This window comes from Trachurus japonicus, chromosome 19, assembly GCF_045865225.1.
Source record: "Trachurus japonicus isolate A0001 chromosome 19, Traja_1.0".
NCBI lineage: Eukaryota > Metazoa > Chordata > Actinopteri > Carangiformes > Carangidae > Trachurus > Trachurus japonicus.
In genome coordinates this window covers 11,377,681-11,402,055 of record NC_140925.1, presented here as the reverse complement: position 1 = coordinate 11,402,055, position 24,375 = coordinate 11,377,681, and the positions used below count along the sequence as shown (strand labels likewise).

Sequence of the window (24,375 nt, the reverse complement as noted above, 5' to 3'; positions counted from 1 at the left end):
TAAATCTGTACTTTACTTTCTAAAATATCTTTTTTATCAGTTGATTTTTATTTTATTTATTAGTTTATTTGAAAAGGGACAGTGTACATTAATAAAACATTGTAAAAACATATGTAAATGTATCTGAGTTAGCTAAAAGGCAAATTTTCATCAGTAGTCTAGTTGGTGGATTTTCTGTGGTTTTACGGTTTTTGTGCTTATCTCTCCATATATTGTTGTATTTGTAGTTGTGTTTTTTCTGCTCTGCGAAACAAGTTTCCCTCTGTGGGATAATAAATCTGAACTGAACTGATGTGTTCAGCTTAGTTAGATAGGTTGGAGACACATGACTGAACATGAGTTGATATGTTAGGGTTAGGACAGTTTGTAAACGTGTTACTAAACTGATCTGTGCTGAACCCACGATGATCCACTGGAGCTGTATATTGTTCAGCAGGTAAAGCTACATCTTATCTTCCGTATCTCAGTGTTTTCAGTTGTTGATTAGCGAAGTTCTGCTGAATCTGTGATGTAAAGCGCCTCCTTCGGTCCTCCCTCCCGCCACATTGTGTTTTTCGTGGTGCAGTGAACTCCCCACGTTTTGTCTGAATTCATCAAACAATTCATCAACAAGCAGACGACTGATCTGTCTTCTTTCCCTTAACTCTAATGATGTGTTTGTGCCACAAAAGCCTTCATAATGGCTCCGGAGGAGGAGTATTCATTAGACTGACTGAAGGGTAATAGAGAGGAGACAAGTAGGAGAAATCACCTCTCTCTATCTCATGCATGCATACTGATGGCGGAGGGTCTCCACCCTCGCAAACAAGCTAAGCTGCAGAGAAGGCCCTAATGATCATATATGGAGTTAATGAGGTTTAACAGACTTCAGTAAGAAAAATATGATCTGCTAAACCCGAGGGGGTCATTGAGTCTTACCACTCACTCCCTCCTCAATATACTTAGTAGAGTTGAGTGTAGTTCCTGTGTTGAACCACACGGAGGCAGTGTTTAATAATCTGGTGTGATGTAGACGTTTTGGCGCTGTTACCATATTTGTCCACGAGATGACAGTGTTGCACATTATATGATAACTTCCCCATCAAACCTAAACCCAAAAGCATATAAAGGGTTTATAGATGGCACCTCATCCAAAAACACACTTAATTGGGACATGAGGTGTAAAAAAAACCAAACATATTTAAATCTAGATGCAGCCTTTCTCAACTATTGCAAACTACAATACAAAACTACAATACTTTGAATCTTCAAAGTGCATAGACCAGAATGCAGTGTCCCCAGTTCACCCAGCTCTAGTATGTGAGAGAGGGGGAGGCAGTGGGAGGCTGTGACCTCTCAGGCCTGCAACAGGAATCCTCCTCCTGAGAGTTCTCTTTCATTGCTGGAGATTTAGATACCTATCATCAGCTGAGCGCCGAGCTGCTGGTTGAAGACTGACTGTTGTCTTTAAAAGGAATAGATATCATCACAAACCATTAGCTATTACCCCGTAAACACTGGCTCTGTGCCAGTTTACCTCAGGTAGGGTTTTGCCTCCTTTAGAATTGGACTGGCTTTGCTGTATATTTGCAATTGTGTGCGCGTAGTGTGATGGAAAGACACAGGAAACTCCATCGTGGTGGTAAGAAACATCCTTTAATGATTAAACTCAAAGTATCTTTGGTAATATCAAGAGCATTTGGAAGTTTAGGTGTAAACATGGTATAGACAATTGAACTCTGTAGCTTTACACAAAATAGTAAAGAGGGCAGTTGTCATTAGAGGAAAATCTCTTCTAACTGAACCCATTAATAATCATCTAAAAACCCCACAGCAGACTAGCCTAGTGTAAGCTCAGAATTAAAGGCTTTAATCCACCACAACATAGCTCTGTGTTGGAAGGCTACAGGATCTCGCCAGAGATGTCAAGTGGAGGACAGACGCTTGCTTACAGTGTTCAAAACACGGCCAAGTCCTCTTATTTCCCATGCTATGTTGACGCTGAAACACTAGCTGCATGTTTTGAATAACTGGCATCAGGTGCCAAGGGCCATGCCTTTGCCTCTCTTTCTCTCTCTCGCTCTCCCCCTCCCACCCTCCCCCAAAGTGTGTGTAACACAAGTCACATACAGCATTTGCAGCCACATGCACAAGGTAGCTCATTTTGATCTATGGAGAGTGCGATCACACAACTGTAAGACAGGCTCGCTCGGCTCGACTGTAAACAAGAATTTCCAATGCTGCGCTGTCTTTCAGCCGCTGCAAGCGCACAGCCCTACTGTCAGCTCCTACAGATTCCTCACCGCAAACGGTTGTGAATCTGCCTCCATTGTGAAAAAAGAAAAAAAAAATCCTATCACAGATTTTTCCACAAGATGCTTTTTTGTGTGTGTGTAGCCTCAGAGATGTGTGTTTCATAGTTTTTTTTAAACAGGCAGACAGCGCAACAGCCCAGAAAACCTCTTGAATTTCCTCATGCACTGAATGTTAGTGTGAATCCAGTCCCTTGTAACAGTGGAATACACAGTGTTCTATAATGCGAGAGTAGTTTTATTGAGTACGTGAGTGTTTGTTTGTTTTTTTAAGGCGAGATTGTCATCAACATCTGTTATGCACGACATATATAAACAGTGTTTTATACAGTAGAGGAGGAGAAACACATATGAACGTCAGTGGGTAGAGACTGCAGCATGTCAAACTTCAAGTATGTGAAACAGACATTTGTATCATCACTGCAAACCTCTGTCCTTTTTCTCACATGTTAAGTTAATACTATTTTTTTTTTTTTTTTTTTTTTACCGTCATCTCATATTTTCTTATATGGCTTCAACTCAGTGGCATTTGTCTTGAGTGATGTTAGAATTATACTTTTTTTCTCAGGCTGTAATGTCCCACAGTATTATTTTTATTCATTGCAATCAATTAAATGGGCAATCTGACTTTCTGAGGCCTTAAAAGCCACGAGGGGAAAAGTAAGCACTTGAGATCTGTAATTTCTCTAACTCTTCAAAAACTTGCAGAATAATACTGATTTTTTTCTACTACAGTAGCTGATGAGGAAAGAAAAGGTCAGACACTGCAATGTGAAACAGGCTGTGTTCCCTAATAGAAGCAGTCAGGCACTGTACGTACAGGTGCACCTCTCTCTGGTTCTCACTGTAATTAATGGCAAGCGGTTTTGACTCTAAACAATAAACAAAATAACTCTGTTGTAAATTTTTGCTATCAGTAAAAGGAATGATAAATGTAATAGCACCATCTTTTTTTGTTTGAAAATAAGAAAATTAAAAAAAAAAGAAAAAGAAAGAAAAGAAAATACCGAAAATGAAAACACTGAAACTTGCAAATCCACAAAATAGAAAAAGGACCAAATCTTTCATGGCTATGCTACATCCATGGATGTTACCACTCTTTTTTGTATTTTTTTTTGTAAAGCAAGCCTATCAAAACAAAAACAATCCTCCTGACCCTTCTATTTATTTCTATACATGCACTTTGGTTAATATACTTAAAGATTTTTTTTCATTTTCACTGATTTTTTGGTAGTTACCAAAAAACAAAAGAAAAAAAAGGCAAAAAAAAAGAAAACACAACAAAATAGCTTCTAATTATTTCTTCATTACAAACAAACACTGAGGCACTTAATCAGCTAAAACAAAGCTCATACAAGTATCTGTTGACATGGCAACACAAAAACTATGTACATATATGTAAAAAGTGTTATAAATAGGTTTTAAACCATAGATACTATATACATCTTTTAAACGAGACACTATTGGTTGTTGTGTTGGTTTGCAGGTTGATTTTTGGTATTACCCCCTCCCCCCTGTTGGTGTGACCTGGGTGTATTGGCCTGGTGGCTCCTTTGGCCTTTGGTACTTCATCAGAACTTATACTTCAGAGGGGAACTGATGACATTTGCAGTTGGGCATGGGGTTACTGGGAACACTGCGACTGAGTGACAGCTCATTCTCGCTTCCTCAAGATGACATAGATGAGTCCGCTGATCAGCGCCAACGGGAAGGCCACCCACGCCAGGATGTAGGAGTAACCGAACGCGTTTGTGTCCGGCACCCACTCCGGACTCATCACCGTGTAGATGATGGCTCCGCTCATCACGAACAAACCTGCAGGGAGAAGAGAAGAGAGAGCGCTGAGTTAACACTGGTCATTGTGTTCCTTCACCCTGTGCTCCCTGTCTTGTGTCCTTGGCTGAACTCCGTCTGGCAGTGGAGGCGAGCAGGTCAGTGTTTCCCAGAAGGCATCCCTCCACGTTACATCATGGTGCTTCATGCTTATTGAACGCCATTCCAGACTCGGTAAGCCTTCCAGGTCTGCCCACCTCCCTGCTCTGACATGGCATGATCTGTTTGTCAAACCCCCGCACCGCCAGCCTTCCTGACATTTCAACTTGTGCGGCTGGCTGCATGCCCAGCATCATTCCTGTTTGGCTGAGTGGGCACCTGGGTGCCAGGCAATGCACTGGCACGATATACAGAGCAAACCTGGGATGTTGAAAAGGGCTGCCAAGAGAGGACACAATGGACTGGCAGCTGAGCTGCTCTCTGGCCAAAGGGCATGAAGTACAATAGACAAGTGGAGCATAAAACCATTAGTAGCTGGCTCACACTCTCTTAATTTAATTCTCGGCCACAGTACATGCAGTGTGAGCGTCTGCTCCTGGTTTGTCTGTGGAGGTGGATTTGTATGCATGATTATTTTTCTGTCTGCAGTGCTGCTCTACAAATGAAGCAGGTCAGAGTGGAGCTGGAGATATCAGTCACTCAGTTAAGTTGATCAAGTCATGATTGAATATCCAGCCCCTCCAGGCTGAGAATCTGCTGCCTGTTTCTGTGTTTGGGGAAGTTGGTTGTATTTGTTGTCACTGTTTTCTAACATCTAATAGATAAAATGGAAAACCACATAAATGAATCAAGGAAAAACTACTCATTCACTGCAGCCCTAAATTGTGGTCACACTGGATTCAGTGCTTCTTTTATTTTAAGTATTGGTACTGACTAAAACTCTGACAGTGTGTGTTTATTCCCTCCTTTGACCCCTGTTATGTTGCTGGATTAATGACGAAGTGTGAAGGTTTGTTGAACTCACTGGCAAGAATCTGGAAGGTTCCAGTGAGGAAGAAGCGTCCGCCCTTCTGCAAAGTGAAGAGCTGGCAGAAGAAGAGGAAGAGAGAGAGGCAGCTGAAGATGATGGATAGGATCATGAGAGCCTGGACCGCCTGAATCCACTCTGTAAGGGGAGAAGGAGAAGAAGGAGAAGAGTGTTTTAAATAAGCATTCATAATTATCCAGTAACTTATATACAACATTGACCTCATGAGTGTATGAGATGGAGAGTGGAAGAGGAAAAACAAATGGAAAAAACAAATACCCTCCGTGGCCTTGCCTCTGCTGAATTTAAGCATCCTCTCAAGGAGAACATAACAAGCTCATCTCAGCCATGTTTACTTCTGGGAATATGTAATGGACCCATAACAATCAAACCTAGGTATCTTGTTCCTAAAAGCCCTGTGCGCCCCTCGCAGCAGGACCCATGACTAAAAGTACTGAATCGATTGTTAGTGCTCGGCCTCCAAGGCCCGGCTGCTATAGGGGCCATTAACCCATTAGACACCTGTATTGACAGAGAAGAGCAAGCAGCATCTAATGTGTCTGTGCTGTGCGCTGCATCCGAGCGAGCGGTTGTGCGTTTGACTCGTTATGTGTGTGTACGTGCTTCATCGGTGCCGCCGTGCCAGGAATCCCAGGATTTTCAGGCAGGGTCTATTTCTTGTCGGAGCGTTATCCATCCTGACGATCGCCGCCTCTCAGGTTTCCCAAAGCACTCGCTCCCTATCCGTCCAACTCTTCTCTGTTGCTGTCATGTTTTTGTGCCATCACTGCCATATAATACTGTAAGTCACAGGATGCTTGACCACGATGGACGGTCCTCTTCTGTTTTTGCACCGGCAGCCATTCCCTAAGTCCGACGTCTATAAAAAAGTGGAATTTTATTCCGGCTGAACTCTTAACCTTCAAATTTCCAACGTGTTTCCGTCAACAGTGTCTGGCAGCTGTGGTTTATTGATTCCTTTTGCATTACTGTATGTAAATGAAAGGCATGTTGAGGTTTTACTGCGCAGAGGAGGAGGAGGAGGCACTTACAACTGCTCATACTTGCAAACATAAAGGATCATTAAGTAATAAGATGAGTTACATTATGTGAGGCTACGCCTTTGGCTAACCACATTTTTAACACTGGATAAATATAAAAACACTGCATGATGCATTAATTACTACTTTTCATTCTGTGGCCATTCAGGAATAAAAAGCATTTTTCCTGGAGAGACAATGAAAATGTCTCTGGCTATAGATTTGCAAGGAAACAGGGAAACAGTATCTTGTCTGTCTGCCTGGTACACACTGCCTAACACAGCCTGGTGTCAGGTTTCCTACAATAACAGCGCTACAGTACATCCTGATGACCACTGGATCAGGGATGAGATATGAGAGGAAACATGACACGCTGCAAATCTCTGTCCACAGAATCCTGTACAGCCGGCATGATCCCAGCCGGCGGCGGGGGCAACGATAAAAAAGACTCCACTGTGATGATCCTATTTTCAGATGTTACATAATCTGATGTGTGTGATAACAATGAAAGAAATGGGCAAAATGTTCCATCCTTGTCCTGCATCCTTCCTTTTGCTGAGCAGGAGTAGGAAACACGGGGTGACACGGGGCATTTCCTTACATCCTAACACAAGGGCTCAGAACGTCAGGACGACTCATGAACATGAATTCTTCACAACGACGTGCAGGACTCGGATGATTCTACTGAAGCCTGCATGCGAGAGTCTAAACAGGAAAATAATTGTTTATCTTCCCCGTCCCCGCTGCTGCCGTCTATTCTGAGGCACCACAGTGGCGCGCTGTGCCGGAGAGCGGAGCACAACAAAAATAAAGCGGCTGTAGTATTTACCACACTATGTTTGTGTACTTGCAGGCCTGTGTGAGGGCAGAGGACGTTCTTCCTCTGCCGGCTAATTTTAGAGCGAGTAAACTCCATGAAGTCATGTCCACTGTGAGGACGTGAGGTTTGACTCAAACTGTGACATGAGGACCTCTCACCGGGGCGTCATCGAAACCCAACTGAAGCCAATGTTTTGGTAACCGCGGCAACAAGGAGAAGCAGGAGTCTGAGAAGTTCCTGAAATTTTCCCCCCAAAAATAACTCCAGTGAATGTGATTATGATTCACTTTGGGGAGGAAGTTGATTACTCAGCAAAGCCCTTTGACACACACACACACACAGGAGGATTGGCCCCTACATGAGAACAGACTTCTATCTTCCATCTTCTGAAGCCAGAGCACAACACACACACACACACACACACACACACACACCTTCTTGAACAAACACTGTGCGTCAGTGAAATAATGAAAGCAAAGTCAAACAAACTGGCTGCGCCATCAAACTACCTGGCAGGGTGTGCAGGCGCTGCTGCCCTGACAAAACACAACTCTGGCTGAGCGCTGCTCATTCTAGACAAATGACATCACCCCCCACCCCCCACTCCCCCACTCCCCCCACCCCCCCTCGCTGCAGCCAGCAGCTCCAGCTCCTCCGTGACGGCACATTTAGCAGCAAAACATCCATCCAGTCAACACAGTGAGCTCACTTGGACTCATTAACTTTGAGTTCATGCCTTGAATAAGCCAATGGAAATTCTTAATCATGAATACACTTGAGTCTTTTCTTGCATGTTTACTGTTGAGCGTCTGTGTCGTTCTACTGATTCAGACACGTGGAGGAGGCCGAGGGTCTAAATAAATCTCTAACACTGCAGCTGCTGCCTTAAATTGTCCTAATGATCCCTGCAAACTAACACTGGACATTATGATCTGACACTGGGCGTGACCCACCGTCAGCATGCTATGTTCTGCATGAGGTACGCCAAGGTCTCCCTGCTTTCAAACACTGACGCACACACACACACACACACATACACACACATAGATCTAAAACTTTAAATACTCTCTTCGGCCCCACCCTGATCGTCCACAGCTCTCAGTAACTCCTGTCACTATGGACTCCCAACACAAGTCCTGAATATGGACATCACACCACGACTATTTATACAGCGGCAGCCTATCAGCTCCCGCTCCGGAGCAGCACTGCCACATTCTCTGCCCTAGATGGCACCAGAGGCCCAGAGGAGCCGTGACACACCCACATCAGCAACATGGGTAAATGTTGGATTTCAGCAAGTCATTTTCCACAGTTCCATCCCCACCTCCCCACCCCTTATTCCCATTAAACCCAATGTGCATGGTTTAACCTCAGTGTTATCCACCACAATGTTTCCCAAAACAAACCTAAAAACTGACTTAATGAAAAGAAAAATCCTATCAATTATTAATTATTTCAGCAAAACAATGATGTTTCATTGTAAGCACATAATAAATGTGTAGTTAAAGTTGTCTGAGAGGCATAGAGTGAAGTGTGAGGCAGGGGTCTGACCTCCAGTTGATGCTGGGTCACAGTGGAATCCTCCATTGGCAGTGGAACAGTTTATCCAGAGGTCTGAGGTGCTGGTCTCACCTGACGTCCATACCTGGTGTCAACAATAACAACAACAACAACAAGACTTGTCAGCAACGTCTGCTGAAGAACAGGAACAAGTTTAACTTGCAAATACAGTGAGGACATGTAAATACTTGGGTGACTCAGAGGAACACAACAGATGCTGTGGAAGTGTCAATAATAATAAATAAATAAATAATGAGGAGGCCACAACACAACAGGTTGACTCACGCTGACAATTGTTGACACAAAGAGCAGAACCAGAGCAGCGACGTGCAGGAGGATGATTCCCAGTAGTAGGAGCAGCATCTTTCCAGATGATCTGAGCAGAGGAGAGAAGAGGAGACGCTCTCTGTCAGTATCGCAGAGAGTGTGTGTGTGCGTGTGTGTGTGTGTGTGAGAGAGAGAGAGAGAGAATGTGTGTGTGTGTGTGGTTGTCAGATTGGTGGGTTAATGGGTGTGTCGCTGCAGCAGCAACAAAAGACAGAAACTTCATCAGGACCTGAGTGTGTCAGATGGCGGCTGCATCAACAGACAGAACATCAGTCAGGATGAAGTCGCTGTTAATGTTAAACACGTGGGAAAACGCATTCGCACGCAATTTGGTTTATTTCTAACAGGGTGTTTCTCGACGTAATTACATTTCCAAGCTGATCTCAAACATCTCTGTCTTCATTTACTTTTTCTCTTAAGCTTGACTTGTCTTTTTTTTTTTATTCAATTATTTGCCTCACGACAAATGCTTCACCATTCCTGTCCTTTTAAACTGGCTGCACATGTTCCTGTAGATCATCTAAAAAAATGGAAACAGTTCCAGTCTTTAAAACGATATAAAACAAGTTGAAATAAAGTAGTAGCAAGAGATTTTACTTAAATGTTCGCAGTAAAAGTCAAACTCTGAGAGATGAGCTCAGGTTAGTGCCCTGGTTGTTTTGCGATGACAGCTCGCTCCTCCGGTCTGTGCGCGCGAAGGAGCGGCGCGTGTCCCAGCGCTTCCTTCTTTAATCCGCGAGCAAACCGAGAGTGGAAGAAAGTTTAGAGGAGATGAGAGCGGAGTCCACTTACTGAGAGCTTGTATTTCCACACACACAAAGAGAGAGAGGTTCAGGCTCGGAAGAAGCAAAAACAAGTTTCCCCCCCAAAAAAAGAGTCCAGCAGCGGTAGTCCCTCAGTGCTTTACAGTCGCTCTCAGACTAGATTGATGCCAGGGGCTGACGTTCTGTTATAAAGTGTCTCATTATGGAAGAACAACGCCCTGCGTGCGTCGCTGCGTCATGGAGTGACCCTCTGGTCCACGGCCAGGGTTCCCAATATAGACGCGCCGTGCGTAATAGCGCATGGGTTGCCTTAGTTACTAGCTCGCTGTATGTGTAGTGAAGGGACTGATCATTGTTTGGCTGTCGTAGTAACTAAAAGCAGCTATCTGCTTTCGAGGATTTTTTTTCTTCTTCTCTTTTCCCTGACACTTTTCAGTCTCCAGCTGTAGTGTCATTTATTTACACAGTGCTGCACTTTGGATTCCAGACCCGTTGATGATGTTTGCTCTGTCAACATAGAATCTGCATATAGATATTCAGCAAAAGCAGCCTATTGTAAATTAGACTTATCTGTTTGGCAGTAGATCAAACAGCAGTGTATTGAAACACTCTTATTTGGGATTTAATTTAACTAATATATTTAAAATTTTCTTTAATTTAAGATCATGTGATGTTTTAGCTAAATAAATGATATTTGGCCATGAACATTTATCTTTGATCTCCACTCTATCCTCCAGTTGAGTAAGAATCAGGTATTTTGGACTTTAACCAAAAAGACCATGTCTCTGTAAACTCAGCTTTTCTGTTGCCATGGTAATTACAAACAAACACTGTGTGTAGAGCATCAGTGTGATGTGGTGTGGTGTGGGGGTCTTCTCCCTCTGGGAGCCATGTAGTCAGCCTGGTGACTCACTGTACTGTATGTGTGAAAGCGTGGATGGGTATGCCCAGTGCACCACCACCACTGACAGATAGCATCAGGGGCTCTCCCCTGTTTGACATGACTCATTTCCAGCGGGAGTCAAGTGGAGTTCCTCCCAGAACAAGGACGACGGCCTCTGTTGTTAAAAAACTATGCACTGAGGTTAGTGCTATAAACATGGGTGTCGCAATGAATGGAAGTGGGAGTGAAGGAGCGGTCCATACTGTAAATGTTTTTAAGGGCAAATCAACTGCTTTATCTCTCCTTCTCCTGCATAGAGTTAAAGGGATAGTTCAACATTTTGGCAAATTGGCCCATTGCCATAATCCCTATAGTTTTAGGAGTAAGTTTGTTACCTTTAATTGTTGGTGCAAGCTGTTATTAGAACGGCGGAGCAGAGCCGTGGGCTGCTCAGAGCTACGCTACGGAGGCTCATGGGATTTCTTGTTTTCCCTTATCAAATTAATCAACAACACAATCCAACAACTCCAAAACACTCTCGTGGACAAGTTGTGATCTGCACATTCTCCACGCTATGAGATAATAATGGAACATTACGAGACAGAGTCGTTTTCGAGGTAAATTCATGCAAAACCGCTGATGCTCATTCCCGTCGGGGGCAGTTTTTCGGCAAGCAACTCTGTCTCGTAAAGTTCTGTTATTATTATTATATTGGATTGTGTATTTGATGAGTTTGATGAGGAAAACCAAGAAATCCCATGAGCCTCCGTAGCATAGCTCTGAGCAGCTAGCGGCTTTGCTCCACCGTTCTAAAAACAGCTTGCACCAACAATTAAAGATAACAAACCTACTCCTAAAACTATAGGGATTATGGCAATAGGCCAATTTGCCAAAATGTTTAACTATCCCTTTAAGAGGTAGAGGATTAACCAATTTCCACTGTCAGTTATAATTCAACAGAAGCATCTTTTTGATCCCTCTTTAGCCGCACAGGCTCAAAGCATCACTTTCATGAGTTCCTGATAGCACTGGAAATTATGCGTTTGTGAGTCGTCATAAACTAGTTCACTTCTGAAAAATGTCAGCGAATGCATTCACACCCCGCATAGAAGAAATACCTTCCTGCTTCTTGGATGGATGACACATTTTCCCTCATCATCAGCAGGCCGGTGGAGGAAGCTCCAGAGCTGTCCAACCTCAGATAACCCCTCCCTGTCAACATCCACTCTCTATTCTTCACCACTTCGCTCACACTTCCTGGATGCTTCGGCGTGTGTTTGTCACACTCGCGTGAAAATGGAAGGCCTTTCTGATGTGCTCATGTCTACACACACTCAGGCATGAAAGGGACAGTTAACAAGACCAGATCCAGGCCTTGAAGAGCTGCTCTGAGTGAGAGCTTTGTGGCTGCACAGTGAACAGAGTATGTGACATTCTCGGGCCCGAGCTGCATAGAAGTACCTCTTTGTCTGATATGATTGTGCTTTTGTTTGTAGCTGATATCCTTTGTGTACTTAACCTCGTGTTACTCTGGTGTTTACCGAACCGGGAGGATTTAACTCTGATCATACGAGCTGTTAAGGTTTACACTGACATGTGGAGAAGAACTCTTGTTAGAAACTGTAGCCGTGCACTCCCCGTTCCCATCCCTTATATGTCAATGTTTGCAAAAGACTGACAATCAGTGGGGCCGAGTGGACGCGGGAGTGTTAAGTTTACTGCGTTTGTGAGGGCCGAGGGGGCGTGGGGTGGGGGGGTCAAAGCCAAACTTTCTGGGGAGTGCCACATTACGAACGTTCGGAGTGAGATACCAAATAACGTTACATCTGGAACGGCCGTGTAACGTTTCACCTCCGTCGTTAAGATGGCAGGACTTATCTTCACGTTAGCGCAGACAGTGAGAGTGCATACCGAAGCCATAGATAGGATCTCAGCCAGAGGTTGGGTGGGGGGGCATGAATCTGGAGAGTAGACCTGATTGAGTTACAGTAACTTCATCCACATACCAACACGAAGGAGAGTGTTAAAACAGATGCGGCTACCAGAAGTGATGCTTCTTTTTTTTCTTTTTCCAGCAATATAATTCCTATTAAAGGGGAACTATGCAAGTCTGGTCACTTTTCCGCTGTTTCACTAACCCTCCTCTTGGCCATGTGCATTTGTTTTCAACGAAGCTGGCGAGAAAGCAATCTATGGAGCGGTGGATAACGTTATATATCACATAGGATGTTACGATCTGTATACTTTGTAGTCTTATCTGTCATAAACAAGAGATTACAGGTGACGGGGTGCGTTTGCATGTGTTGTGTGTTGCAATGCCGCAGAGACGAGAGCTGGGACACCGGGTCGGAGGTTCTGATCTTGCAAGGTTGTTTTTCCGTCAAGAGACTTTAGGTGGAAGGCAAAGAGCCAACAAGTTACAAATCATATATTTAACCATCACAATTACTTTGAAGCTGTTTAATTAGGTAAAAATGTAGCATAGTCAAGGTAAAAATCCTGCATAGTTCCTCTTTAAAATCTGTAAAAACAAAACAAAACAAAAAAACCCCAAAACAAGTGGCAGAAATAATGATGCAGCAAAAAGACGTCACCAGAGACGAGACCTTGTTCTTGACTCAATTAGATTCCGTTCTTGTTGATTTTAAAACACAGTGACAGGCCGTTTTCTTTCACTTGATTGCATTTTATGCAATTCCACTTATCACAAACCACAATCCATTAGCTGTAACGAATGAGTGGCTCATACTCACAGCAGGCTCTGAGACATGGTATCCAGCTGATGCTCCTCACAGGTCAGGGGTAAGGCCTTTCTGCGTCACCGTTCAAGCCACCAGGGAATGAGGCCTTCTTCTTCTTCTTTTCTTGCCTTTGGGATGCAGCAGCTGTTGGTCAAAGGTGGCTCAGTCCTGGAGTCACTGTTGTCCCTGTGTGAGGTGCCGTTGTCTGTGAGCTGCTGTAGTTTAATAGCTCCCCTCCTACTACAGCCGGCCGCAGTCGGACTGCCCCTCTCACCTCACACCGGACTCATCTAGCTGGATTCAAATAAACTTGCACACACATTTACTTGCATGCATGTGTGAGATTTCTTAAGCACAAGACAAAAGGGGTGTGATACCAATTGCTTATATAGTCACAACAATATTTAGTATGCATGTTTCATATAGGTTATAAGAGGCGAGAGACGGGGATGGTGGAAACACAAGATAAGGTGGTGGGGCAGTCAAACAGGGGAGACAGAAAGGCTGAAGAAGAGATGAAAAGTAAATACAGCCTGTTTGTTTGTGTGTTGATAACGTTGAAACTACTCACAAACCCCTTTCTTGTCATCACACTTTAATCAGACCGGACACGGGGCGATGACAACATCGGGGGGGAAGTAAACTGAGCCCAGTCCTTTAAAATACACAAAATACACGCAACACGTGTCAAGTGATGTGGGACGGCTTTGTTGTGGGCCAAATTCAATAATAAGTAAACCACACAATGTTAATTCTGAACCTACAATGTTCATGAACGCATAATTTCTCATTGAAATTAAGATGTTAACAGTTCTTGCATCCATTATGGTTATTATCCACACATTATCCTGTGTCATTTGATCTATAAGCAGGGGGAAGCATGAAAATGCTGAAGATGTGTTCGGTCCGAATGTGTGGGGAATATAGCCGGTGTGTTTGTTCCCCTTGGTATCAGATATATAAATAAATACAAGAGTATAATCTAATAAATGTGGTTTTAAGTCAGATTACACTGCACAACTCTCAGCCATCCTCACTCCACTATGATTCAGCAGGAAAGACTGCAGTACCGCATCTTGACCTCTGTGTCGCTCTTATTACCCACCCACTCCTATCCGGCCGAGCCTCTGTGGAGACTGAGGAGAGCCCGGACCCCTCGGATCAATGTTATGGATTGTTCCAGAATTCCACTTTATCGCACAAACGACCAAATGACTCAAGACATCGTGCTTCCGCGTACCAGTCTTTTGTGGTTGACCTTTGAACTTTGATTAGCAAGTGGGACCTCCCCCGGGGGCTTATCGTGTGGAATTATGTGCAGAATGCCGGGGGAAGATAATGTTGATTGAATAAAAGGTTAGGGATGTAAAGATTTCTCATGTGAGCGGGGATCGGCAGACAGCCACACACAACCGCAGAGCAGCTGTATACGTGAGGTCGACAGTTAGGATGGAAAACCACAGAGAGAACGATGCATCTTATCACCCTGCCTCCAGTTTCCTCTCGCGAGCTTGTCGGAGCAGTTACTGTTACTGGGCCGATTAGGCAACGGATTCCCGCTTCATTTCTTTTCTTGTTGTATCCCAGCTCACGGTCTTAGATAAACGTCACAACCCAAACGAAAAGAGAAGGAACGGCCAAACAGCCTCTTGAGAAAACTCAGAGTTTTGGCGCCGATCCAAAAGCCACAGGAAGAGCTGGTTCCCATGGATGTTTAGTGTTCGGCTCAAACTGAGTTCTGCAGCAGTTTGAGATGAGCAGCAGAGTTTTAAATGTTACATATCATAGAGCCACAGGGATTTAAAACTAGATATTCCAGTAAGAGCAATGATGCCCTGACGACATGTCCTAAACATGTTATCAAGGGAGGTGGATCCTTTTTCAACATTTATGACTCAGACACATTTCTCTCTTCATGTTTAATTTGTTACTCACGAGCACTATCCCTCTCTAATGCCAATACAACTGTATAGTCATGGCAAATGAATGTTTTCTGGGAGTACAGTAGTAGTACAGTGTGTATTGGTGGATTTTTTCGGTTAGCATGTGGTGCATTTCATATCCTTTATGATATTATTCCATTTTAGTTTTACTTTGAAGATGTAGGTGGACACGTGGCATCCTGGAGAAATAGATGTCCTGCTTTGAAGAGAACTAAGTTTAATAATATTTGGCTGACTGGGTAGGCTAAAAAACTAAATTGAATTGGCATAAAGAATGTATTGGATACATTGCCTGTGCAGAGTATTGGCTTCTAACAGTGGTCATAAACAAAAGTCTAACATCGTACAGTAAGGGGGGAATAATTAAAAGAAAGAACATGTTTTGTTGTTTCAATTAAGTAAGTTGAATTAATGTCCATTTTATATTAACACTGAATTAAATCAGTATACAATACATATGGATGTACATGTAATGTAATGAGCCCATTTCTAGTGATTGAAGACCTATAATTATCACCAGCTTTGTAGCATCACAAATCCTTTTATTCTCTTTAAGTTCATTGTTTCGGTTTAATGAACATTAAAGATCACAGGAAAACTGTCCAACTTCAAACTGTGTGTGTTCCGCCCAGTGGCCAAAATGATAATAAACCAGCAATAATGCAATCAAGCACCCAACAGATAATCTCATTTCTGTCCATTTAGAAACACTAAAAGTAAAAGTCAGTCATAATAAATTGTACTTTAAGTCAAAAACAAGTCATTCAGCAATTTAGTGATGCACGCCACACCCAAGTCTGTAATTACAGCACCGAGTAAAACACTCTGAGTGACTGACATCAGTCTCATTTGATCTGCACTCAGCTCTTTAGTATGGTATGATGGTATGTCAGAAACACAAAATAACACGGGGCACAGGGCATCTATAACGAGAGTGGGTGTTAAAAATAAACTGCCAATATGTTTGGAGTGCGGGGAGAAATTCCAGAGTACATTCCCCCATATGCGGGGGCGGGAGAGGAGGTCAAATAGGAGGAGGCCTTTTGTGTCGCATCCAGAAAGGGAACTGAGGCTGAGAAACAGGGGTTCATTCCACTTATGTGAACTTTTCTTGAGTACCTCTGTTGTTTATTTCGGAGCCATGAATGTGGGAGCTGAGAGGGGAAAAGAAGAGGATCAGATGAGGAGGAGAAAACCCTCGACTCTGTGCTGTCTGTCAGTATGTTGAATTACAAGGCGATGAGAGCGAGGAGTCTTTTGATGTAAGCGAGACAACACGGGGTCTTTCTTTGCGATACCAGGGCTCAGGAATGTGCTTGGGCGCAGGACTATGGGGGGGCCTCACACACACACACACACACACACATGTAAGAAACCATGGCAGAGATCAAGACTTGCTCCTGAGCCTTGTAGTCAAACAAAATCCTGTTTGCACAGCGGGGAAGGCAGAGGAGGCAGTTGTAAAACATCACACCTAAATCAAAGTGCAAGTTACGCACATGTGTACACTGGAGTGGTTTATCTTTATGGTCACTCCATCCCTCCTGTCAGGAACCTTTACAGTGAAACTCCCCTCTGCTTCTAACAGAGATGTTGATGCATTCACTTCAACAGGAATTAGGTGGAGCCAGTTTTGATGATAGTGATGAGGTGAACTCTTCCAGCTTCCACTCTGGGTTGCATCTCTTATCACATATAAGTGTGCAGACTGATGTCTGTCTCCGACTTCCATTCACTTTGTCTGCAGGCACTCACTCAATTGGAGACATACTGTACATTATTTTGGTTTTATAATACCATATATACACTGTTCCCCCTGGCACTATGCAATGGCAAAGATAAACTAACTGCAATGGAGACTGAATGAACACATGCAACAGAAGTCAGGTTGGTATTTCAGAATATGGCTCTTTTACTACGTGTTGAGATCCGTCCTTCAGTCAGATACTATGGATCAATTTAATGAATGGAGACGTGGTGACTCGTGTAGAGGCAATCACAGTTTACATTCTTCAGTGAGGCAAAGGTTACGCAGGAGGTGCCGTAGTGGAAGGGTTGGCCCAAGGACAGTGTTTACAGTATGTGTGTGTGTGTGTGCGTCTATGTGTCAATAGTTTGCGCAAGCTCTGAAAGGTGTCGAGTGAACAAATATAATGAAATGAAACTGATACTCCTACGTCTTTAGATGTATGGCATCAATTCAGGGTTAACTCTTCAGATGCCATCCATCCATTTTTTTGAGCATGAGGGCACTGGGGAACAGACGGATGGGGGTGGGGGGTTAAAAGGGGAAAGAAAGTCCAGTAGGATGGGTGTGGGGTTTTATACATTACTTGGACGTTGTTTGCTCAGCTCCTCCTCAGGGTGAGGTGATGAGTAATGGGCCACACCGGTCATTAAAAGAAGAATTGACACAAGAGTCCTTCACATTCCATATTTCTGTGCGCACCGGACTAGGTGACATCCAGGTCACTTTAACCTAACACAGTGGATTGCGTCTCCGTGGCAGTGTGTCTTTATCTCATGCTGCGTTGCACAAGCTAAGCTCTGCTATTTGTTTGGAGATTACTGTCACATGTTGCTACCAAGACCACTGTTTGCGCTCCAGTGGGCTGTGGCCTGTCGCTAGAGTTATTGTTAAGGAAAACACAAAACCACCGCTCGGATAGAAAGTCACAACACGCTCTGCTACTGCTGTGTTCAAATCAAGTTTTTATTCAGATTTTTATCGTAGATATCTGTCATTTCTGACCGCCACATTTATGACAATGTTTATGACGTCAAATTTTTTTTTATATATAAGAAAGAATTTAGAAATATAAGATGAAATTCAAGCATTAGGAGACATTCAGACATCACTCCAAAACCATTAAAACAACCACTGTTAATTAGAGGTGCTCTTCCCTAAAGCTTGATTTAGGTGTAGCCCACCAGGCGGGGCATGCTGGGAAAACTCTTGCGCATACTCATGCACTTCTCCTGGTCCAGGAAAAGTGAGTTGGCCTTGATGGACAGGTCATGCTCCAGAGCCACTTTGGTCTTAACCAGAGTCTGCAGGGTGCTCTCAGCTTCCATCAGCCTGTCCTGGAGCTTATGGATGGTGTCCTCGATCTCTCTCACCTCACTCACAAGTCTGAACAAAAAAGGGAATAATAAGGAAGATGGGGAAAAAGATTATTGCTAAAGTTGCTATGTAATTAATGAAACTGTCTGCCACTAGGTATTGCCAAAGCAAGAAATTTGAAATTATAAGCGGCTTTAATATGGCTAATATTTTTAACATTCGCAAAGTGTTTAAAAATGTTTTTAAACTTCAAAATTAGCTTGGACAAATTGTAGTTTACCAATGAGGAATCCTAAATTACTAGCACAATTACATTAATTGCCCATCTGCTTATAGAACATTTTTAAATTCCCTCGCCAAAAACATGGATGTTTGTTGAATTCAGTTGAGACTGTGTGGCCAATCTTGCTACTAGCTACTATCAATTTAAATCTAGATTTTAAATGGTGCTGAGCCCATTAAAATGTGTCTGTGAGAAGGGGCTGATTGATTGTCCTGTGTTAATCCGACTTTCAGCTTCCAAATAAGTTCACATCAAACACTGCACCTCCTTGCGTCCTGAGTTATACTCACTACTGCAAGAGTGAATGTGCCATGTGTGCAAAAGTTCACATGAACATTTGATAGTGCCAATGAAATCAAGGCCCGCATGTGACCGTGCAATCGCAGTCGAGATCAGTCTGTCTGTCTTCTGCATGCTGTGTGGTCGGGGTGCTTCACTGACTTTATAGTGTAGGTCTGACTTTTTTCACTTTATCAAGTAACAAGTAAAAACACAAAACAATGTGTGAAGCTCATCCAGAAAACACAGTCAACACTGCACCTCCTATGTGTCTAAGCAGTACACCTAAAAATGTTGAAGTGGACAGAAACCTCTATTTCTAGTGTGCAAGTGTCCACAATCTTAGGAAATGTGTCTAGAGAAACAACATTGTACATTCATGTGAGATCTGTGATACCGACTTAATGAATTCATAAACAACCCACTGACAAAGCAGTACAGTAATTGCACAGCTACCTGTGGTGTGGGTTGTCCCTGCAGAGCTCTACGTTTGGCCTGCGGGTCCTCTCCTCCAGCCTGGTTTGAGCCACTTTAAGTGGGCACTCTTTGTCTCTCAGGGCCTTCTTCAGAGACTCAATCAGCATCTCTGTCTGGAAGATCTCCTGCAGAGTCTGCATGAGGAGAGAATACAGGATAAATGTAACAATTTCCTAGTGGCAGTTGAGTGTCTGTTTCATTAAAAATGGCAGAACATCTAATGTAGATTGTCGCAATTAGGCTACAAGAGAAAGGACTGATAAGAGTCGGGGGAACAAGTGAGAATAGGAGTAAAAAGTGGCACACTGCAGTCTTCAAATCAGCTGAGCACGGTGCCTGCTCAGTCCAGACCCATTTGATTTAATTTAATTCCAGCGAACCACGTCTCCTTACAACTGACAGTGACTGAGCTTTATTAAGGACGGTGTGCCTCATATCACAGCTACTGTCAGTGTTGAAACAGCTGATGCGGACACGATGGTAATCCCTGGTAATTAACCTCAGTACAATGTGATCCAGTGTAGAATATTGCATAAGGTAAGAGGCATCTACTACCAGCCATCTTTTTTGTCAGGAGGGTCTGAAAGTAAACATGCACACAATCCACCACAGAGGACAAATGCCTCTTGTAGGTCATTAAGCAGAAAATACAAATTTTGACAGATTGGGACATTTTACACTCTGTGCACAGTTTCTGTATGATATGATGCTGAATATAGCACAAGAAAAGAGAATGGTACAAACACATGATTTCTTCCTAATTAGTGGCAAATTAAGTTACCCAATGATGGAAGACAGTGAATGCATTTTGCCTTTTTTCCTTAACATGGAGCCATGTGATTGGTTCTTTGAAGCCAGTTTTGTCGTAATCCAGGCTTTTTCATCACGAAACGTCATCAGATCAGGACATAACTCTGTCAGATCCAGTGTAACAAACCATACGCCAAACTTCCACAGAAAATAAAATGTTAATTTAAAAGAAGTGACCCGGCAATAACCCAAAATGTAATGGGTTCCTTCCTGACGCGTGCCTCATCCCTCAACCAATTTTGGTACGAATTGGTTCAGTATTTTTTTTTTTTTTGGACAATCCAGCTAAGTGAAAACATACAAATCTAAAACTGAAGTCAAAACAAGGGTCTTATTTGCTCTGGCAGTTTTATAAGTTTTACATTGTCATTTTATACAGTGTGACCATCTAGAATAAGGGTCTAGGGATGCTAATCAGCAGGCTTGCTAACTCTGGCACATTTACATTTGTGTTTATACTGATGTTCATTCATGTGTAATGTGCCTTTCAAATAAATAAATAAATAAAATAGAATAGGTGTTGACCTTAGCCAGGTGTGTCTGCAAGCTGTTCTTGGCATCAGCAGTCTCCGATACGCGGTTGGTGAAGGCCACGTTGACATTGTTGAACTGGTTCCACATTTCATTGGACGTGGTGTTCAGTAAGATTTCTATCTCATCCCTGAGCTTGTGGGAGGCAGCTCGTTCGCTCTGGGAGAGCAAGATGTTGTCGTCGGTGAACTTGGACCAGGAATCTGGCAGGGAGAGTCTGACAGGCGGAAAAGAATGACTTACATTTCTGGTAGTTCAGACTCCTACTGTCTTTGAACATGCTGTTTATGGTAAAGAGTTGGGATGGATCGTGATTGGTCAGTCAGTCCTCCAATTTTCTCCTTAACTGAACAAGCTTTTGGGGGGATTACCATTAATGTGTTATGATCCTGTCAGAATGAACAGAGCCATTAGCTTGACTAGACTGATCCTGGTGATTCTCATTAATATCTCAAATATCAATAATGTCTTATTAGGTGTCTTCAAATTTGACACAAACATTAATTTGGACTCAAGTTTTACATTGGTATAGTTTGGTGATCAAAGTTCAAGGTCATGGTGACCTCTCGGGACATTGTTTTGGGTCTTGCGAATTTGTGAATCTTATCAAATTTGGCACAAATGGCCACATGGACTTAAGGATGAACTGATTGGATTTTTGTCATCAATAGTTAACTATAACTGTGACCTCACCAGGCATCTGAAGACCACATACAACCACAAGATGATAAATCCAGTTAAACTTAATCTAAGAAGGAAATATATAAACCAAAATGAAGGCTGTTTAACTTGTGATTGACAATTAAACTGAGCAGCCCGGTCCTGTAGGCTATAGGCTGGTTTGATATGAGAAATAATTAAAAAAATAAATATTTGATGTCATGAAACTGTACTCACGAAGGGTCAAGTCTGTCAATCCCTCTGTAATATCCAATACCATCTGATGTGTTCCTGAGATGGTGACACCTGTCATCGATCCTCTGGGCTGACACCTTGTCACTCATGTCTCTTTCCAGTTCATGCTGGGCTGCTCTGTTTGACCTAGAAATACAGCAACATAAAAAATGTCAATTATTTACTTTACACAATAGAATCATTCATGTAGCAATATTTTATCAACTGATTTTTTCAGACTCACGCCAGCTGGGTGATGGCTTGATCCAGACGTCGCCTCATCCGTTCTTGACATGACTTGATGACTTCCACTTCCTCATTGCAGCACATGAGATAGACATTTTACTTCTTCTATCAGGTTGATATGACACATAAGACACTTATATACTTAAATTGGTGCTTTGGTGTTACCTTTATGAGGTCTTTCTCCACGTCGTCATGTACCAGATCGATGGACATCCGCTTCTCTCTGTGGTACAAACACTCTTGAGACACCTATTGGCAGAATGATCATGACTAAAACAAGGTGAGGAGGTTGTGTAACGAAAATAATTTAAAGCCACTCAATATACAGCATTATCTTCCTCGTGACATTTAGATAAGTGGGGTAGTAATTTGAGCAGAATGGGGCAGTGCATGTCCTGCATAGTGCGATGCATGAGTGGCATTCTACAGCTTCAGTTACCTGCAGAGGCCTCTAAGAAGGTCCTCTGCCACATGATCTTAGCCTAGAAAGGTGTCTGTGTCATCAGATCTCAAGCCAGGTTAGGTTGACCCTCTCTGGCTGAAACAAATGACCAGACACTCTCTAACAGGACGCTGAGGTGATCTAATTAAGAGCCTGACCCAGAAAACACACAAGCACAGCTGCATTTTAATGTGCAGATACTGTTGCTACAACCAGACCATTGTTTCACCACAGTTACTGTCACACAGAAAGGGGGAGGTGTGATATGCATGAATGATATTATGAGCAGAGTGGTAGACAAAAGTGTTAGGATTTTAAGGGAAATGCAATTTATCCTTGTAGAGATGGAAATACTTCCTGCGTAACAAAACATTAAGGCATTACTTAGAAGAAGAGGGGTAATTGAAGGTAACATGCACACTTATTGAATTATATCTTTTCCACCCTCACCTGAAGTGGGCCCTCGGTCTCTGCCAAGGCTCTCTCCAGCCTCCTCTTCACCTCAGTGAGAGCTGCTATCTCTGTCACCATGTTGTCGATCTCATGGCTCAGCTCAGACCTCCAGAAGACGATGTCATTGAGCCGCTCGCCGATGTTCTTGCTGGTGCTCTCCTGGCTTCGCCTGGTCAGTTGCTCTTTATCCTGCATCAGCCTCATGGTGTCTCTCCTCAGTCTCTCTGCACTTTTCCGGGACGACTCGGACTCCCTGTAGTTGTTTTGGTTGGACTTGTACCAGTCGTCCGGGGTGTAACGGGTGTTCAGCGCCGTCCTGTTGGATGGGTAGAACATGGTCTTGGCTCGAACCAGATCTAAATTCTCTCGCTGAAGAGACAAGGGGCTTGGGACCATGGTGCTGCTCTTGAAATAGCTGTTGGTCCTCCACAGGTTGGCACTGGGATTCATGGCCAAGGCAGGCTGAGTGTTGCGATAGCTGGATGCCATGGTGGAGATGGCTGGGAGGAAGTGGCTGGTTTTTGGCCGAGCATATGTGGCTGTCAGAGTGGATCCGATCAGCTCCATTGTTGACTCCCCTCAAAGTGCCACTGGTCTGAATGTACAATGATTCTCAAAGTCTGAATATCTACATATTGACAAACATTATTGTTGAAATTCAATACATTTAGAAATCAAATCAGAGATTAACCAAGTACTTTGAGAAAAATCAAAAGTGACAGCCATTAATAACATAGAACCAATTGTCTTACCGTGCTTTCCCTTCAGTACACAGCGTCCTCCTGCCGGCTACCTCTCGGTTGTGTGTACCTGGAAATGAGCTCAAGAACGCACTAAAGGTATACTGGCATGCATAATGGATAGACAAGTTTGCAAGTCATTCATTCAGCCAGCCAATGGTGGTGCACAGTGCTGGGCTGCCAGAGCTGGCCTGTCCAAGATTTCTGTTGACACAGAAGCAGTTGCCATAGGTTACTGTAACACTCAGCCTGGGATTTTCAAATTAATGGTGAGCAGGTGCTTTTACTTTGTTCGAGAAAATGTACTGGGTTTGCAAAATGTCACTATGGTCTAAAAAAGCTTTTGTCTTTGTACTTTTTCAATTATTGGATTTCTGTCCTACAGACCTTTGGCACCGTAACCCCCTCATATAAAAACCACCTCTCCACTTTCTATCCCAATAACCTTATTAAATGCCGTCCTTATGGTAACAAACTGATTAGATTTCCTTCCCAGCATTGTAAAATAACATTTTTTTGTAATTAGGTACTCCGCTTTGGAGGTCATCTACCTTCGAATGCCTCGTTAGAAGAAGAGCAATCTGAGCTTTGTCCAGTTGGTCTCCGGGCAGCATCAGATAGCTGTCACCCAGAGAACCTAGCTGTCTGTATGGATTACAGTCACCTCTTCAATGATTCATGCCACAGGAAGAGTCCACACAAACCCCTGTAGCACAGAATAATAATCTGTGTTGTGTTACCTCGCATTGAAAATGAGGATCATTTACACTAATCTGTTCTGAAGGGGTGAGGCTGGACAGACGATAGCCTGGTTTCCACTACAGACACAAGCAAAGCTGTAGCCAATAGTTACTCAGCTGGTTTATCACAATCACCATCACAGAACTTTGACCAGAACAAAGTATACACATATGATGGCTTTGTTTTTTTTTTGTGTTTTTTTTACAATTGTGTTACTTTATGACATGAGAGGAGAGCTTTGCATTT

General features: G+C 43.2%; 2 protein-coding genes across 5 annotated transcripts; both read right to left on the bottom strand.

The window, feature by feature from the left end:
- Window positions 1-1,616: 1,616 nt before the first annotated feature.
- On the bottom strand, window positions 1,617-13,433 carry pmp22b (peripheral myelin protein 22b). 3 transcript variants are annotated; one of them, XM_085760628.1, is made up of 5 exons: window positions 13,239-13,433; window positions 8,797-8,887; window positions 8,503-8,596; window positions 5,089-5,229; window positions 1,617-4,106 (listed from the first exon to the last, which is right to left on the bottom strand). In XM_085760628.1, exons 1-5 carry the CDS (start codon window positions 13,253-13,255, stop codon window positions 3,946-3,948), a joined length of 504 nt encoding a protein of 167 aa, XP_085616754.1. In that variant the 5' UTR covers window positions 13,256-13,433; the 3' UTR covers window positions 1,617-3,945. The 3 variants fall into 3 exon arrangements, with proteins under 3 accessions (XP_085616754.1, XP_085616756.1, XP_085616755.1); XM_085760630.1 differs by lacking the exon at window positions 13,239-13,433 and adding an exon at window positions 9,627-9,765; XM_085760629.1 differs by lacking the exon at window positions 13,239-13,433 and adding an exon at window positions 9,631-9,765.
- A 4,399-nt stretch (window positions 13,434-17,832) lies between these two features.
- On the bottom strand, window positions 17,833-24,268 carry tekt3 (tektin 3). 2 transcript variants are annotated; one of them, XM_085760945.1, is made up of 8 exons: window positions 23,401-24,268; window positions 22,646-23,243; window positions 21,919-22,002; window positions 21,752-21,822; window positions 21,511-21,654; window positions 20,608-20,830; window positions 19,252-19,406; window positions 17,833-18,302 (listed from the first exon to the last, which is right to left on the bottom strand). In XM_085760945.1, the coding sequence occupies exons 2-8, from the start codon at window positions 23,213-23,215 to the stop codon at window positions 18,086-18,088; spliced, it is 1,464 nt and encodes a 487-aa protein (XP_085617071.1). In that variant the 5' UTR covers window positions 23,216-23,243; window positions 23,401-24,268; the 3' UTR covers window positions 17,833-18,085. The 2 variants fall into 2 exon arrangements, with proteins under 2 accessions (XP_085617071.1, XP_085617072.1); XM_085760946.1 differs by having other exon boundaries at window positions 17,972-18,302; window positions 23,382-24,268.
- Between the last annotated feature and the right edge of the window lie 107 nt (window positions 24,269-24,375).